This window comes from Mya arenaria, chromosome 16, assembly GCF_026914265.1.
Source record: "Mya arenaria isolate MELC-2E11 chromosome 16, ASM2691426v1".
NCBI classification, from domain to species: Eukaryota; Metazoa; Mollusca; class Bivalvia; order Myida; family Myidae; genus Mya; species Mya arenaria.
Window position 1 is genome coordinate 26,658,571 of NC_069137.1, and position 18,188 is coordinate 26,676,758.

General features: G+C 37.9%; 1 protein-coding gene across 1 annotated transcript; it reads left to right on the forward strand.

The window, feature by feature from the left end:
• The first annotated feature begins 3,191 nt into the window (after positions 1-3,191).
• LOC128222455 (uncharacterized) lies at positions 3,192-16,997 on the forward strand. The gene is made up of 10 exons (XM_052931464.1): positions 3,192-3,279; positions 6,982-7,071; positions 7,520-7,630; positions 7,813-7,945; positions 8,368-8,445; positions 8,928-8,972; positions 12,120-12,164; positions 12,505-12,648; positions 13,851-13,994; positions 16,617-16,997. Exons 1-10 carry the CDS (start codon positions 3,276-3,278, stop codon positions 16,690-16,692), a joined length of 870 nt encoding a protein of 289 aa, XP_052787424.1. The 5' UTR covers positions 3,192-3,275; the 3' UTR covers positions 16,693-16,997.
• The last annotated feature ends 1,191 nt before the right edge of the window (positions 16,998-18,188 follow it).

An 18,188-nucleotide genomic window follows, 5' to 3' on the forward strand; every position in this document is an offset into this window, starting at 1 on the left:
ATTAGGCCGAGAGACACAGACGGACGGAGCATCACAAGCATACATTAGTTGTCCTGCCATACTGTACGTTATAACACGCTTCCTAATTTACAGGGCACGAAATAGACACTGTATATAAGGCCGAGAGACACAGACGAACGGACCATCACAATCAAACATTAGTTGTCCTGCCAAACCGTGCGTTATAACACGCTTCCTAAATTACAGGGCACGAAATAGACACTGTATAAGGCCGAGAGACACAGACGGACGGAGCATCACAATCAAACATTAGTTGTCTTGCCCAACCGTGCGTTATAACACGCTTCCTAAATTACAGGGCGCGAAATAGACACTGTATAAGACCGAGAGACACAGACGGACGGACCATCACAAGCATACATTAGTTGTCCTGCCATACTGTACGTTATAACACGCTTCCTAAATTACAAGGCACGAAATAGACACTGTATAAGGCCGAGAAACAAAGACGGACGGACCATCACAATCAAACATTATTTGTCCTGCCAAACCGTGCGATATAACACGCTTCCTAAATTACAGGGCGCGAAATAGACAATGTATAAGGCCGAGAGACACAGACGGACGGAGCATCACAATCAAACATTAGTTGTCCTGCCAAACCGTGCGTTATAACACGCTTCCTAAATTACAGGGCGCGAAATAGACACTGTATTAGGCCGAGAGACACAGACGGACGGAGCATCATAAGCATACATTAGTTGTCCTGCCATACTGTACGTTATAACACGCTTCCTAAATTACAGGGCACGAAATAGACACTGTATATAAGGCCGAGAGACACAGACGGACGGACCATCACAAGCATACATTAGTTGTCCTGCCCATACTGTACGTTATAACACGCTTCCTAAATTACAGGGCACGAAATAGACACTGTATAAGGCCGAGAGACACAGACGGACGGACCATCACAAGCATTAGCTAGTTGTCCTGCTATACCGTGCATTATAACACGCTTCCTAAATTGCAGGGCGCGAAATAGACACTGTTTTAAGCCGTGAGACACAGACGGACGGAGCATCACAGGCAAACACAATTTGTCCTGCCATACTGTACGTTATGAAACACTATCTTTAATACAGGGCGCGAAATAGACATTGTTTTAGGCCGAAAGAAACAGACGGACGAACATCACAGGCAAGCGTTAGTTGCCCTGCCAGACTGTACGTTATGACAAACTTCCTACACTGCAGGGCGTGAAATAGACACCGTTTGAGGCCGAGTGAAACAGATGGACGGCCGATCACTGGCATACATTAGTTGTCCTGCCAAACCGTGCGTTATATCACGCATCCTAAATTACGGGGCACGAAATAGACACTGTTTTAGGCCGTGAGAAACAGACGGACGGACCATCACAGGCATACATCAGTTGTCCTGCCATACTTTACGTTATAACACTGTACCTACATATCAGGGCGCGAAATAGACACTGTTTTAGGCCGAGAGAAACAAACGGACGGACCATCACAGGCATACATTAGTTGCCCTGTCATACTGTACGTTATAACACACTTCCTACATTACAGGGGACGAACTAGACACTGTATAAGGCCGAGAGACACAGACGGACGGACCATCACAAGCAAACATTAGTTGTCCTGCCATACTGTACGTTATAACACGCTTCCTAAATTACAGGGGACGAACTAGACACTGTATATGGCCGAGAGACACAGACGGACGGACCATCACAAGCAAACATTAGTTGCCCTGCCATATTTTACGTTATAACACACTTCCTACATTACAGGGAACGAAATAGACATTGTTTTAGGCCGAGATAAATAGACGGACGGACGGACCATCACAAGCATACATTAGTTGCTTTACCTTTTTGTGCGTTATGAGACTCAACCTATGATAACAGTGCGCGAAATAGACATTGTTTTAGGCCGAGGGACGAAAAACGGACGGATCATCACAAGCATACTTAGTTGCCTTGCCATACTGTACGTTATAACACACTACCCGCGAGTACAGGGCGCAAAATAGACATTGTCTTAGGCCGAAATACACAGACGGACGGACCATCACATGCATCACATGCATGTATACATAATAACACAATATCTTCAGTACATAGCGCGAAAGGGCCATTGTTTCAGGCCGAGGGAAACAGACGGACGAACCATCACAGGCAAGCATTAGTTGCCTTGCTTAACTGTTCGTTATAACACACTGAATTCACTACAAGGCTCGAAATAGACACTATTTTAGGCCGAGAGAAACAAACGGACAGACCATCACAAGTATACATAAGTTGCCTTGCCATAATTGTCCTGCCATACTGTACGTTATTACAAGCTTTCTAAATTACAGGGCGCGAAATAGACACTGTTTTAGGCCGAGAGAAACAGACGGACGAACCATCACAAGCTAACACAATTTGTCCTGCCATACTGTGCGTTATAACACACTACCTACACCATACAGGGCGATAAATAGACACTGTTTTTGCCGAGATAAACAGACGGACGAACCACTTCAGGCATACATTAGGTGTACTGTCATACTCTGCGTTATAACACAATATCTTCAGTTCATAGCGCGAAATAGACTTTGTCTTAAGCCAAGAGAAACAGACGGACGAACCATCACAAGCAAACACAATTTGTCCTGCCATAGTGTGCGTTCTGACACACTACCTAAATTATACAGTGCGCAAAAAGACATTGTTTAGGCCGAATGAAACAGACAGACGGTCATAACAAACATACACGTGTTGCTCTGCCATGACACATTCGCTACATAACTGGGTGTGTTTTCTGATGTTGAAAGTCATTTTATCATCATATCTTTGCGTTCGCCTCGGTTGCTGATGAGACAATTAACATTAGCGTTGTCTCGTGCCCTCGGGACAACAAGTGACGTCACAAACTGCCTGAGCGCGCGCTGCGCAAGTGAACTATATCCGCTGTAAATTCGTACACACATAATTCGTTCCTGCTCTGAGCGTACCATAGTAGAAAGTACGACCAAAACTGAACTAAAATCGCGTGTTATACATTAAGATACAATATTTTTGCATTAAACATTTTCGTTGTTTTAAAAAGCTTTCTTTTCTAAATTGTTATCATGTTTGTCCGGGAGCTGTAATGTTTTTGTTTATAACCTGTCCACGTTTTCGCTATATTTCTTAAGTGCAGCCAAGAATATTTCGTTATTTGTGGATTTATTTCGTTTGTATTTGTTTGTGCATTGTGGGATTTTCGTTTTATTTGAATACTAGCAGACCGTTTTGGAGGAAAATGAGTGAGTATAAATAAATTATTCGATAAGAATTATATGTTTATATTGTAGTTATTTTTTTATTTATAATAAATTATTTCATTTATTGATTTATTGACTCGTTGGCGAATTAATTTCGAGACAGGTTTTGAAATCCGATACATGATTATATGATAAATCATTTGTGTAAGTGTGTTCGCCGCTCGTGTAAATATGTTTTTCTATGATCACGAGTGAAATTAAATACGTTCTTACACTGAAATAAACAAATTTTCTGTTTCTTTTATGCTTATTTTCCGAGTTTTATAACAAATTGATATTTTCACTGCTGTTATTTCACTGATTAAACTCCATTTTCATCGAAAAGCATGAAAGAAATTGATATATTTTTTTATTTTTTATTTTTTAAAATAAACCACGAACGCATCGAACCATTCTCCGTCCTCTGCCCAAACACCGCAATCTCCGACTCCTCCCCTACCTCCCACCAACCCCCAAGGGCATATCTGTTTTTTTAGTGTTATTCAGGAATCACAATTTTACAGGAACTAAAATATATTTACATAAGAATAACATATTTGTGGATTTCTCAAATCCGCATTATTTTTATAACAATGTCTGCGCGGCAGTGTTTATGCACCAGTCATTTGTAACCACGCCCCCCAGGTCCGGGGAAGAGCGGGGACTTTGACTTTCGGTCCAGCCAAGCCTGTGCAAAGTCTCCGCCCTGCGGGGACAATCTGCTGGTAAACCCCCCGCCAAATGCACCCGTACCCAAGGGACCCTAGATAAGGCCAATTCCCACAAAATTTGGCGTGAAGACAAAACCACCGCAGCCACCCGGCACTGCGGGGCAACCTAGAAAGTAAAAACATGGCCCATTTCCCCGGCTATCCCCGGTATACCCCCGGACCTGGGGGGGGGGGGGCGTGGTTACAATTGACTGGTGCATTACACACCCAAGCTCTTCAATGCAAGTGCAGGGATGTACTCATTAAGTCCCTTTTATTACCTGAAAAGTTCCGATTTAAAGAAGAGCAAGGGCTGACCACGGTGTTGGTGACTATATCATTATGTACATGATAATAATATGTTTCCGCCATCTCTGTAAGATAAACTTGCAGCTATCCTATTAATATATAGTATAGGAAAAAGATTGACGGTTATGACTTTTATTTTGTTTTTTGTCTCAAAGTCAGCTGATTTTGACATCAATGCCTTTAATTCAGTCATATAAAATAAAACACTAAAGGACAGATCTCAATTGGTTCCGAAAATGCGGAAAAACTCCTTTTTCTTTAAGCGTTAGTAACGTTCTTAGTCATAAAACATTTCTTTTCAAACATAAATATGAAAAAAATGCGATGTGATCTTTTGTCGGCAGTCTTATTTCGCTGGTTTCCATGACTTTTCATAAAAAAAATGGCTCGTTCCAAGACCAAAAGAAAGTTGTCAATTTGTCAAAACGTTCAATCTGTGGGAGTAATAAAAATGTTCACTGTAAATGATTGTTATTTAACCTGTCATATTTACAAATTGCATATTTTTCATAATTATTGTAATGTATAACATACATGTACAAACAATTTGTTTAGATATGCCGATTTTCATATGTAAATGTATTCACTAGATTACAAATTGATATTCCTAATACCTAATACATATTTGCATTAACACCATGACATACATATGAATACTTGAATTATACAGTTAATCCATATTTTTGCCATAAACTGATCAAATGCTTATTCATTTTAATTAAGATACAATCGAACCTCATTGGCTCGAGCTCCCAGTGACCGGCGAATATACCTCGAGCCTCGAAAAAAATCGAGCTAAGCAAGAATGCTTAACGTCAGTATTAATAAATCGGTCCTTTACATCCAGCTCGAGCCAACCAGAAATTCGAGCAAAGCGAGTTCGAGCCAACGGGTTCGACTGTATTCATAAAGTAATATATATATTTATAAGCCATATTCTATAAATATATATGTATGCATAAAACATAACTTAATAATGATCAGTTTTGACGTTTATTGTGTGAATTGTTTAAAAAGAAATGCTTTTCTTTCTGTTCTGCATACTTATGTGTCAAATCTTCTTTTATTCGTGTGCATTTGTCGTACCTTTCATTGTAATAGTCGAACGCCAAACAACACGCGGGAACTAATGTTGCTGGTGACCGAGCCTGGCTCTCAGAGCCAACCCTCCTTGTACGTGTGGTACGAGATCTGTCTTCTTTTCTGTATTTCATCTGACACTCAGTCAGCTTTATGCATGATATCTTGTCGATCAAGTTTTCAAATTAACTCCCTCTGTTTCGATAGACCCTCTCTTCCGCTGCTCTCTTAACATTAACCTCTTCTTTTCTCTCTTCCCATCCTCCCTGTTCCACTCTACCTCTTGAATTTCTATCCTCTCTTCCTTTTCTCACTCGCTTTCATTCCACCTTGCATCTCTTCCTCTTCCACTCATATCTTCTCTTCTCCCCCTCCTCCCCCCACTGCTTTCTTCTTCATTCCCCACCCGCATCTTATTCCACTCCTCTTTTCTCACCACTTTTCCCACCTCCGCTTCCTCTGTCTATTCACTTCTCCCTTTCCCCATTATCTCTCTCTTCCTCTCATTCCTCTTTTTTCCCTTTCTTCATTATCTCTCCTTTCCCCATTCTCTTCCATTTATCCAATATCCCCCTCTTCCACACACTTTTCTCTTTTCCCTTTCTCCATTCTTTCTCCATTCTCTCCCCTTTCCCCATTCTTTACCTCTTCCACTCACTCCTCGTTTCCCTTTCTCCATTCTCTCCCCTTTCTCTACCTCTTCCACACACTCCTGTCTTTTCCCTTTCTCCATTATCTCCCCTTTCCCCATTCTCTCCTTATTCCACTCACTCCTGTCTTTCCCCTTTCTCTCCCCATTACCCTTTGACCATTCTCTCCCGCTTCCACTCACTCCTTTCTTTACCCTTTCTCCATTCCCTCCCCTTTACCCATTCTCTCCCTCTTCCCCTCACTCCTCTCTTTTTCATTTCTCCATTCCCTCCCCTTTTTCCATTATCCCCCTTTACTCATTCTCTTCCTCTTCAACTCACTCCTCTCTTTTTCATTTCTCAGTTCCCTCCCCTTTCTCCATTACCCCCCCCCCCCCTTTACCCATTCTCTCCTTCGTCCACTCACTCCTCTCGTTTTCCTTTCTCCATTATCCCAATTCTCTCCCTCTACCACCCACTCCTCTCTTTTCCTTTCTCCATTCTCTCCAATTTCCCCATTGTCACTCCCTCCACCCTTTACTATAACTTAATTTAAATTAAACCATTTAATGTCAACTTTTGAGATATATTTTTACTCTCAGAATCTCTCGCAATTATGATATTTTTTGGAAATGATTATTTTTATAACAGACAATTTTACTTCAATTAACCTGAAAGTAATACTAAAAAAACATATGAAAGATTTTTCATTTTGGAATTTAAGTCACCCATACTTTTGTTTTTAATTCATTTTTTAAATACTTATTTTTCTACTTTTTGGGAGCTGCTTTTTTCATATAGTAGCCATGTCATTGAAATAAACACCTTATTTATATGTGTAACATGTCTTTATACTTGTAAATGAGCATTGAATTTGGATAAAATATGCCAAATGTGACAGTGTGATAAAATCGAATCGCGCTTGGCTGTGAGAAATCCGAGTTTTGTAATATAACGATCTACTCCTTGTTTCCAAGGTAACGTGATCCCTCCTAGTGCTCTGTTCCTGAAGGATCCGGTTGATTGGGTAGCGCAAACCGGATGCGAGTGCAGTGCTGCCGGGATAGGTAGGACGTCATAGGTCCAACGACCTTTAATTCCAGTAAAATATAATTAAATTAATACATCACTCTATCATGTAATATTTAATAACGTTTTTCTTTGTTATTGAATACACACATAACCGACAATGTTATTCACTTATACGCAAGCTACTTATTGAACGCTTTACTTGGCAATTTGATAAAATATTTACCGCACGCACAACCCTTGTGATTGATTTATACAGCTTGCGCTTCACGCTCGTGTATACTTTTAATTACGCGGATAATGGGTGTGGGTGCAAAAATAATTACATAGATTATAATGCTATATCCACGGGGGTTGTCTTAACTGACACCGTTTCAAAGCATAGTTACCCGATAATCTTGCATTCCCCGAAATAGACGAAACCGAGCACTTATATTTGCACTCTTGTGCTGCTTACTGTTTACCGGTCCCAATTGTGTTGCACAGGTTATGTTCACGACGTGCAGAAGGGACCGGCCGTCTACACGGCGGGGACAGGAGGGGCACTTCCGGGTCTTACACCGGAAGAGACGGCCATTTTAGCGGGAATTCTTACTGGTAAGTCAGGGTTGAAATTAAAGACGTCGGATGTTTATACATCCACACGGGCTGTATAATGTACGAGTATATAGCCATTTCTCTGCTTTATCTAGTATATTTGTTTAAATTAAAAAATAAAAATAAAATACTCTGTCGTTTCTTTGCAAACTTGTAAATAATTATATACATGTGTATTACAGGTCTGGCAACGTTCCTTTTCCTGCTCCTCCCCATCCTGTGCTGTCTTTGTCCGCTTTGTGCCGGATGTTGCGGACGGAAGAAGGCCGCCGCCGTTTCTTCTGGGGCTCACCACCGCAAAGCTAATATGGCGAGGTAGGTTACACTATAGGCTTTTATTACAATCGCTAATTTCGGAATATTTACATTTTATGCACCAGTCAATTGTAACCACGGCCCCCTAAGTCCGGGGGAATACCTGGGATAGACGGGGAAATGGGCCGTCTTTTGACCTTTTAGGTGGCCCCGCAGTGCCTGGTGAATGCGGTGGTTTTGTCTTTGCTTTACATATATGGGGGAATGGGCCTTACCTAGGGTCCCTGGGATGCGGGGGCATTTGGCGGGGATTTTCCATATGTTCGTTCCCGCAGGGCCGGGATTTAAGCCGGGGTTTGCTGGACCGAAAGTCAAAGTCCCGGTTATATCCTGGGGGAATTGGGAATTGGTTACAATTGACTGGTGCATTATAGGTCACATGATATTACGATTTTATACCGGTTTCATTACATCCTCCGCAGGTCTGACAATGAGTCCTTCTGGAGCACTGGAAGTTTTGGTAAAGGCGACAAGATGGACTATGAACATCTCTACGGGGTGTAAGTGTTTATCAGTTGTCATGGCAACCATCTTTATGGGGTGTAAGTGTTAATCAGTTGTCATGGCAACCATATCTTCGGGGTGTAAGTGTTAATCAGTTGTCATGGCAACCATCTCTATGGGGTGTAAGTGTTTATCAGTTGTCATGGAAACCATTGTTTAATTATAAAAAGGTTATATCACATGATATTCGGTTTTCGAACTCAGATGAGTACCAAAGTAGTGCTTCACACTTGGATATTTTTCTGTGTGTGTGTTTATACATAATCGTTTGCGTATTATATTTATTCTCTAATCTAACTCATATTGTAATACATGTAATTCAAATCTTTATCCAAACTTGAAAAAAAAAGAAAAAGGTTCGCCTTTATTTTTGATGCAGTTTGATCAAATTTCATTTAGGTATCCTAAACATATTATAAAAAGTTTAAACTATTACGCATTGAATGGATTCAATTTTTAATTCCTTTTCCCTTCGTAGAGACATGAAGCTTCCAAGACCTTGGGTAGACAACTCTATGGCTGGGTGAGTTATTACCTTCTTTGTATAAAAACTCGCCATTAATCCAATAATCACTATTTATTTTTTGTGTTGTATAGGAAGATGTATTCTTATGTGTATCTGTTTATTTAAATGCACCTCTTTCTTGAATTTAAATACATACATATTAAGTTTTTCCTTAACTCATCTCTTAAAGGGAAATAATGATAGATGTGTAAAAATGTTGTTGAGGATGAATCTCATTTTGTTATCAAATGTCCAGTGTGTAGAGGTATAAGAGAAGTGTATATACCATCTAAGTATTTATAAGTTCTTTCTATTAACAGCTACCAAAAATGAAGAAATTTTGCAAAAAATAGCTTTGTATTTGTATTATGCAGACAAAATTAGAAACAATTTATGAATAGTTGATTTACATGTATGATGCCATAATAACAACTAATATTATGTGAATTCTTTGCTTGGTCAACTCTGCGTTGTCTAGATGCATTTATGAATGCATATCTGTATATGAGCCGGAGTCCTACATACAATAAATATTTTAACTTTGAATTTTGATGTGAAAAAGGAACAGTCAATTTTAGTGTGGATGAATAAAAACTAAAATATCGTGCACTTATTTTTAATTAAAATGATATAAATGTTAACCATTGACACAACGCCAAAATGACAAGCAAATATTCCCCCAAAAACAATCAAAACCAACTTGTCATTTCAATTAATTCTAGATCACATCAGACAACGAATGTTGTCAGTGTTTTTGCCCTGGGACATAAGGTTGGTTTTAGAACATAAGCCAACTAGAAAGATGATGAACTATGATACTTGCGTGTTGTTTTAAAAGATGTATTCTGTTTTAAACTAGGCCATTCTTATGAATTGTTCTGTTTTTCTGTGCGGCCCGACCCTGAAATTTTTCAGTGGCACGGTAGGGCGAAACTGATTTTTTATCACTATTTATGTTATGAATAAAATAATTCGATCCGCAAATAATCTTATTTTCTTAGTGAATCCTTAAGGCATGACATTAATAGTGATATAAATATCATTCGATTTTTAAAAATAAACAATTAAAACTTTGATAGTTAAAGATGCACTCTTACTCCCAAATAAGATTTACCACAATTAATACAGTTGTTTGTTATACCAAAAAGGATGAATTAATGTCGAAAACAATGGTTCTTATGAAGAGTACCGAGTTTGAAAGATTTGAAAGATATGTGCAAAAAAAACCGGTATTTCTACCTTAGACGATAGTATATCACAGAAATTATTTTAGCACTCACCAATCATTACATATTTCTGAGATTTTTTAGCTATTAAATACACGGTTACAATCTTGTTATCAGTAATTAATAGTTTTCATAAATGCATTATTTAGTAAGTAGTTAAAGGTTTATCACTCAAAAGTTCTGTTTTATACATGTGTATGTATTGATTTTGAAAAAGAGTGTCACTATATCAATAAAGAGACACTATCATTTTTAGCCTCACTAATTTAAGAAATAAATAAATAAAATTTATGGCGCTTTAAATCTATGTTTTTTATACAATATGGGCCTAATACAATATAATGCATATATACACAACATGTTTTTTTACGAATCAATTTGCAAACACTTGATGAGAAATATGCTTAGAAGTTGAAATATGGCTATTTTGCAATGTTTTGCCATTGTTCATGACTCATTGAAACAAAAAATGTGGCCGCATATCTTACCATCAACTAAAGTGAAACCACATACTGTGTACCTTAAACGATAGGTACAAGCAAAATGATGAACGATAGGGCCACTCCGATTTTGTTTTCTCAAATTAATATAAAATAGCTAAAATGCCCCTTTTTACAATCTTTATCTAATTTTCATCCAGTATCTTTCTATTGTTTGATCAAAAAGAAAATTGCATTCATTTGTGTATTATTTATGGCATATTTTGTAGTGCAACATATGTTTCAAACACCATAATTACTCTTTATTTTTTGGGGGGAATTTGTGGGCCCAAAGTGAGCCTTATTGAACCTACCCCAGTGAATGCCCGGTGATTCAATATAATTTTGGGAATTGAAAAAATAAATGCTTACTGATTACTAATATGTAAAATAAAAAGTACACCCTAAAAAATACTGTCAGGCTGAAAAATATGTTTGTTTCCATTACATCGCCAAAATTAAAGGGTTGGTAGGTAGGCATAACCTTTTTTTTGAGAGCCGGGATTCCCTTTCAAAACGGACCCCTATCAGGGTAAATCACAATTGTAGAATATTTCAGATATAAATGGTCAAGTTTTTACATGTTCACTCAAAAGTGCTCATTATTTAGGAATTAAAGAAAAAGAATAGACACTTCGGCCAAAAAGAGTATAGGGTCGGAACTAAGGGGTCAGTCGAGTAAGTGGAAACAAACATTGTTTTACGCCTTACCGAAATTGGACGCTGAATGATGAATGACCCATTCTGAAATATCTTAAGGCAAAATAATATTGTCATACATATTATTTTCGATAAATCTTTTACTTTTCAATTTTCTACACACAGACCCATTCAAATCATACCAACATAACATGAAATCATTAGGCTTCCAGAGTTCACAGAGCTCGGATACCTTAAAATCAAAGACGTATAAACAACTTACTACGTACACTTAAGTGTACCAATTCAGACTGAAAACAGCCAACCTTCTTAGGTCCCTATTTCTTAGGTATATATATATATATATATATATATATATATATATATATATATATATATATATATATATATATATATATATATATTCATCCTCCATGTCCCTACCATCGCAAGATAAAAGATAGCTATAGTACAAGGTTTAAAATTGTCCTATTGAAGAGCACATAGTACATAGTACATTGTAAATAAATGAGTCGGGCGATTTTTTTGGTGGGTCAACTGTGTTATGCAAATAAAGACCATGCCTTTCATTTCCCCTCATTTCCTTTTTACATTATATTGTCTTACAGTGAAGTCTATACCAATTTACCATAACATGCAACTAGAAATAGGGGCTAGAATAAGGGGCTACCGACTCCCATTAACTGAATCATGTCCTGATCCCGTTTCGGCAAAATTTTAAGTATATCTGAATGCCGAAAGGTACATTAGGTAATTTTAATTGTTAGAGTAAGCAGTACATTAGATATTTCAATTTTCAGGTCGCAGATGCACGAGGGTGGCTGGGAAGGAATCGACGTGTCAAGGTAATGCCCGGTTTGATACGCTTCTCCGGTTTGAAATATATTTCAGATGTGAATGCATATACGGTTTAGTCTCATTCCCAGAATCTTTTTTAATGTTTTACGACTTGTATTGTTGACGAAAACGTAGTTGTTATTTGATTGTGGTTACAAATAGAAAAACACACCTGAAATATATCATCTCATGCCTGCAATTATATTGGACATATAGATAACAATACAAATATGTGATAACTGGTTTGGAACACTGCTTTGCCCGACCATACGTGTAATTTTATAACGGTTGGAATACGCTGCTATGTACCATATCGCTTATATGTCAAACAAAAACTTCTGGTTTCAGGGACGAAATAGACGCCGGAGCGTCTCGTGGTGATGGCGGAATGGAGATAGTGGAGCGAAGTGGAATGGTGTCGCATGCCGCAGCGGGCGGCGGCGGCGGCGGCGGTCTAGGCGGGGAAGGAGGATATAGCAATGCCGGATACAGGTAGGGGTTCGTTGGTTCTACCAGTGTTTTGATTTTGTAAAATAGAGGCGAAGAGGATTAGTGTCGCAAGTTGCATTTAGCGATTTGTTTGGCGATGATGTGGAATGTGTTTATAGGAACGCCGGATCCAGGTAGTAGCCCTTCAGTAATGTCAGTGCTTTGATTCTGGTAGATAATAAAGGCGAAGTGAAAGAGTGTCGTACGCCGAAACGGGCGATAACGTCAGCGATGGCCTGAAAGCTGTATATAGCAACGCCCCGATACAGGTAGGAACACTTCAGCGCTACCAATGTTATGTTTTCGGTAGATTAAGGCGAATAGAATGGTATCACGCGCCGCAGTGGGCGTTGGCGGCGGCGTAGGTGGCGGAAAAGACATATAAAGTAAAGGCTACAGGTAGGGACACTACCAGTGCTTTGTTTTCGGAAGATTAATGCGAATGGTGTCACACGCCGCAGAAGGCGTTGGCGGCGGCGGTGGTGGCGAAGAAGACATATTTTTGTTTATGAAGTAATGCCGGCTACAGGTAGGGACACTTCTGCGCTACCAGTGCTTTGTTTTCGGAAGATTAATGCGAATGGTGTCACACGCCACAGAAGGCGTTGGTGGCAGCAGTGGTTGCGAGGAAAACGGATCTTGTAATGCTGGCCACCGGTAAGGACATTACAGCGCTACTAGAGATAGCGTCGGCGATGACGCGAACTCTTCATTTTGCGACACCCGGTACAGGTAGGGGTATTTAAACACTACCATTGCTTTATTTCCGGTAGATTAAGGCAGCTGGAATGGTGTCACACGGCGCAGTAGGCGTTGTCAGCGGCGGTGGTGGCGTGAAGACGGATTTATCTATGCAGCTTCCAGTGCTTTGATTTTGAACACTTTGATGAAAGTAAAAGAGCAGCAACATCTATAAGGTCCGATCACGATACAGGGCGGTGAATTTGAACAATTCAATGGCCTTGGATTTGAATGTAAAACAATAGAGTTTACTGGTCTCGTAGGTTATCACCGCAACGGACGGCTGAAATGATGCCGGAAATGTAATTAAGCAACGATGGCTACAGGTACACTACCGGGACTATGAATTTGGTTGTTAAGTGTGAAACGAAATATGTCTTTATGTTTGTTATGCCCTGGAGAAGTATAATAACATAAGATACCCAAACTAAGTATGGTTAGAATTATTTCATTTACCTTTCCAGTTCAATGGACAGAGGCCGAGGCGGCGGGGATGAGGTGATTACGGAGTACACCACCACGCGGCGCGTTGACATGACGATAGGCGCCATGTCACCAGAAGAGGCGGAGGGATACTATGCCCAGAACTATGGCGGCGGAGGCGGACAGTAAGTAGTTCCTCTATTCCATTTTTTTTACTAACCTTTCTTTGAATGCCAATGCGGTTTCATAGTAAAAATGTGTATCGACTGTAATTTCGTTCAATCGGATTTCGGTTAAATGGCATAGAGTTGTACATCTAACAGTTGCGCTCATTTTGAAGGTCAAGGTCATATATGACTCGTAAAGGTCATTTGAGCTCTTTAAGGAACTTATTGCAATGAGTTGTGTTTTCAGCTTCAAATTGGACAAACAAGCATTACATAATTGAGCAGAAATAGTTTATGTTTAAACTGTTTCTTGACACTTTCAACCGGAGTTTCATCAGACTTAATCGAACTGCTCAGAAGCATAGGAAGTTGTTCACTTAAATGGTCAAGGTCACAGTAAATGATCAATGAATCCTGAAAGGGATTTCTTAGGAATATATTGTGTATTAATTGTTGTAACTTGGATACATTTAACAGTTTTATATCATTCTAGAATTGTTTGTTGTTGTTTTATATCTGTGTTTGCAGCTTAATATTCCCATGAGCTGACTTAAAGGCAAGTAAGAATCTCAAAAACAAAACAATAAACCAACATTTATCATTTCAGATGGATCTCTTTTAAAATTTTCAATATGATGAATGGTCATCTCTCATCTTAACGTCTAGCCCAACGCAATGAGACTATATATATATTACGAACTATTTTGTTGGAGTAATAATATTGTTTGAAACCATTTATATAATCCAAGCGTACCAGATTCCACGCAATGAGACTATATTTACTACGAACTATTTTGTTGGAATAATCATATTGTTTGAAACCATTTACGTAGTTACGAAGCGTACCAGATTCCACGCTATCGTCCGGCTGAACGCCTTGAAACGATTTACTTAGCCGATTCGGGAGAGGTGGAAGGATAAATTGTCGGCATGGGTAGTTACGGTCGCACCGACACGCATATGATTTCAAAATTATATGTGAAACATATGCGGTCACATTTATTCCAAAAGTTAAACACCCTTTCCCACGTGGGCCTTATGTGTATTCCTGCCTTCACCTTCCTATACAAATATGTTGTGGCATTATATCTTTCAATCGGAACACCACGGCCATTAACCATGAAACAACCATGGATGTTTACCGGTGCATTAATAAAAGTAGTTCGTAAAATAAATAATAAAGATTTTAATTAATTGTAGTGTTTTTACGTGTCATTGGTGTTATCAAGTTAAAATAATTCCAAGTGAAACGTATTATAACATAACTAATTAAGATTCCTAAGAGGAACCCCATTTAGTTTAACTGCTATACTGAAATTACTACGCAGCCTACTTGAAGCGTAGTTTAATGTAAATAATTATGACGTTGTTAACCGTCCTTATACATCCAAGATTAATTTCGATGAAAATGGCCGAGGTGCTCCGATTGATAAACTTCATCAAAGTTATGTATTTTCGTATTGTTTTATTTTGGAGGGTTTTTCGGAATATTCTGTAATTTAAATTCAACTTCAAATATTTATTCAAAACACATTAATTTTGCGTTTCTGCCACTCTTGTTCTGCTTATTGCTTATATTATGACATACCAATGGGCAGATTGTTCAGAATTTGTTAAAGTTAACAACGTTGTTAAAGCTGCACTCTCACAAGTTGAACGTTTTGACAACGTTTTTAATTTTTGTTCATGGAAGGAGCCAATTTTTGCAAACATGCAAGGAAACCAGTTATATAAGACAGCTGGCAAACAACTAGATCACAGATATTTATATTTTAGTTCAAAAATCGATGTTTTATGCATTTTTCTTAAACCCTTATAGTAACGCTTTAAACCATAAAACATTAATTTTCGAACGATGAAAATCTGCGATCTGATCTTTTGTCAGCAGTCTTATATCACTGGTGAGCTGATATTTGCGCAAAAACTGGCTCAATCCAAGACAAAAAATAAACAAGTTGTCAAAACGGCAAATCTGTGAGAGTGCAGTATTAACGTCATCAATGTTTACTTTAAAATCTGTATTGCTCTAGCAGTTTCACAGATTCGCTTACGATCTGCTGTATTCCTAACAACATTTATGAGACTAGACAAGATTCTATTTTCTCATTAATACATAAGCACAACGTATAAAAGTCTTTAAAAGTTAGCAACGATATGGTTTATTACCCTATAAAATTTAACAAAGTTCTGAACAGTCGGGCCATTAATGTTTGTACCAATACAAGTTACACAACCCTTTGCCATACTCACCCGTCCCTTTTATTTAATCACTTTTTCACTTTCAGCATACTTTGAGCATATGTATAATATAGCGCTTCAAAATCTGACTGCAATTTCTCCTTTTTCATACGATCATCTTAACTTTTGCATTAATAAAAATATCGATCTATTTGAAAAATAGTATTCAATCTTTTTAACGAGCTGTTATATCAAGAATGAAATAATACATAAGGAACACCAATAAATAATCATGATTATGTTACAGGCATATAATTCAATGTCATGATCTTGATAACGTTGTCACTAACAATTGATACTAAGTCATACCAGCCACTGTGTTTGTACCTATAACACAGCATACATTAAAGGAACACCTCCCTTGCAGTACTAACAGTGCTTTGATTTCATTTCTATTTTTAGAGACGGTAGTATGACCAGGGACAACTTTATGCGCATCTATCACCAGTACAGAAACGACCTTAGCAACGCGCACTGAAGTGGCTAGCAACCGTTTCCATGGAAACAAATAACAAAAAGAAGAATTTAATGAACTTTGATTGTATTCTTATATTATGTTCAATACGATGTTGCTATTTATGATTTTTTACATTGCTTACCTGTTATTTTGTCTCTCCGTTTCCATGACAACAAACATCAACAAAAGTTTTATTTGTATTTCTAACAAATATTGTTATGTTGCTTATTATATTTTCAAGTACTTTCAATTTTATTGTTTTTGATCGATATGAACACTTACAAAATAAACAATATTAATTTTCCCAAAATAAAGATGTAAATATATTCTGTATTTTTCATTAAACCCCTCTTACAGTAGGATGTTTTGTTGTAAAACTCGTTTAGATTTGTTCATTATATATATAACTTAGTGTTTCGATACATCGAGCTTAATATATGTCTTATAAAGATTGTTTAGAAATTATGGGAATGTATATTGCATATACAGATGATGTTGTCATGGTGTCCTCCCGAATTATTTAATGTCGACCTGACCAGATATAAGACGACATGTTGTCATAATGTAACGACTTGTCCACTTGTTAACGGGATATTTTGCCTGAATTAAGTGCAATGTAAGTGGACATTTGAGGCCAAAAGCATTATGTAGACTTCCTTTCCAATGAACCCCTCATCGTATATTCAAAAAGTTCTTTTCGACATAAGTCGATTTTACCAGTTCATAATAAACAAGTCAACATACATTTTGCATACTGTCGCGTTATAACATATTCAGTCGACACAAAATATGTCAACAATACTGCAAGAGCATATCATCAGAATATACAATATACGCTTCCATAGAAAATAGTTTGACACGAATAATTTCGCTTCCATGAAAAACGGCTTGTCAAAAACTTGGCTGTTAGCTGTCATATGAAAAACCTTTCATTGAACAGGAAATGTTTTCCGGAAAGCGATTTAATAGAAACACAACACCAAAAAATACAATATCACAGTTGTTAGATAGAATTGAGTGTTCCGTAGTTTTAAAACTCAAAATAATATTTATATTATCATTTTTGTGCTTGACAAAGTCTGCTTCGTTGTGACAAGTAAAACAAACAAAAATGCATTCGAGATCATAATGTTTGGACTTACATAAAATAGCTATTTTTTATACTTGTAAATAAACGTTTTAAATGAATTGAATATGCACATATACTACTGTCTCTAATTTCTTGAAACATCTCAAGTCCCTTACAACAAAATTAAGCTAAGGTCACTATTTTTATTTTGGTACAATGTATGTAAGCCCTAAAAAATATGTCCGTTTCGGGTTATTTTCATAACTTATATGTCGCTGTCGTCGCTGTCAAAGTGTATTTCTCCTTCAAGATATTCACATGCAACTCTGCGCACCTGTTAGTAGTAACAATAGTCTAGCAAGGCCAATACATCTACATAATTACATATTCCACAATGTTGTCTGTCCTGTGGCATAGAGTTAAGGGGTTATTATTTCAAAAATGTGAT

Coding starts and splice junctions, on each gene's coding strand:
- LOC128222455 (XM_052931464.1), top strand. Junction 7,072..7,519: donor GTGCAGTGCTGCCGGGATAG/GTAGGACGTCAT, acceptor TGTGTTGCACAG/GTTATGTTCACGACGTGCAG. Junction 7,631..7,812: donor TTTAGCGGGAATTCTTACTG/GTAAGTCAGGGT, acceptor TGTGTATTACAG/GTCTGGCAACGTTCCTTTTC.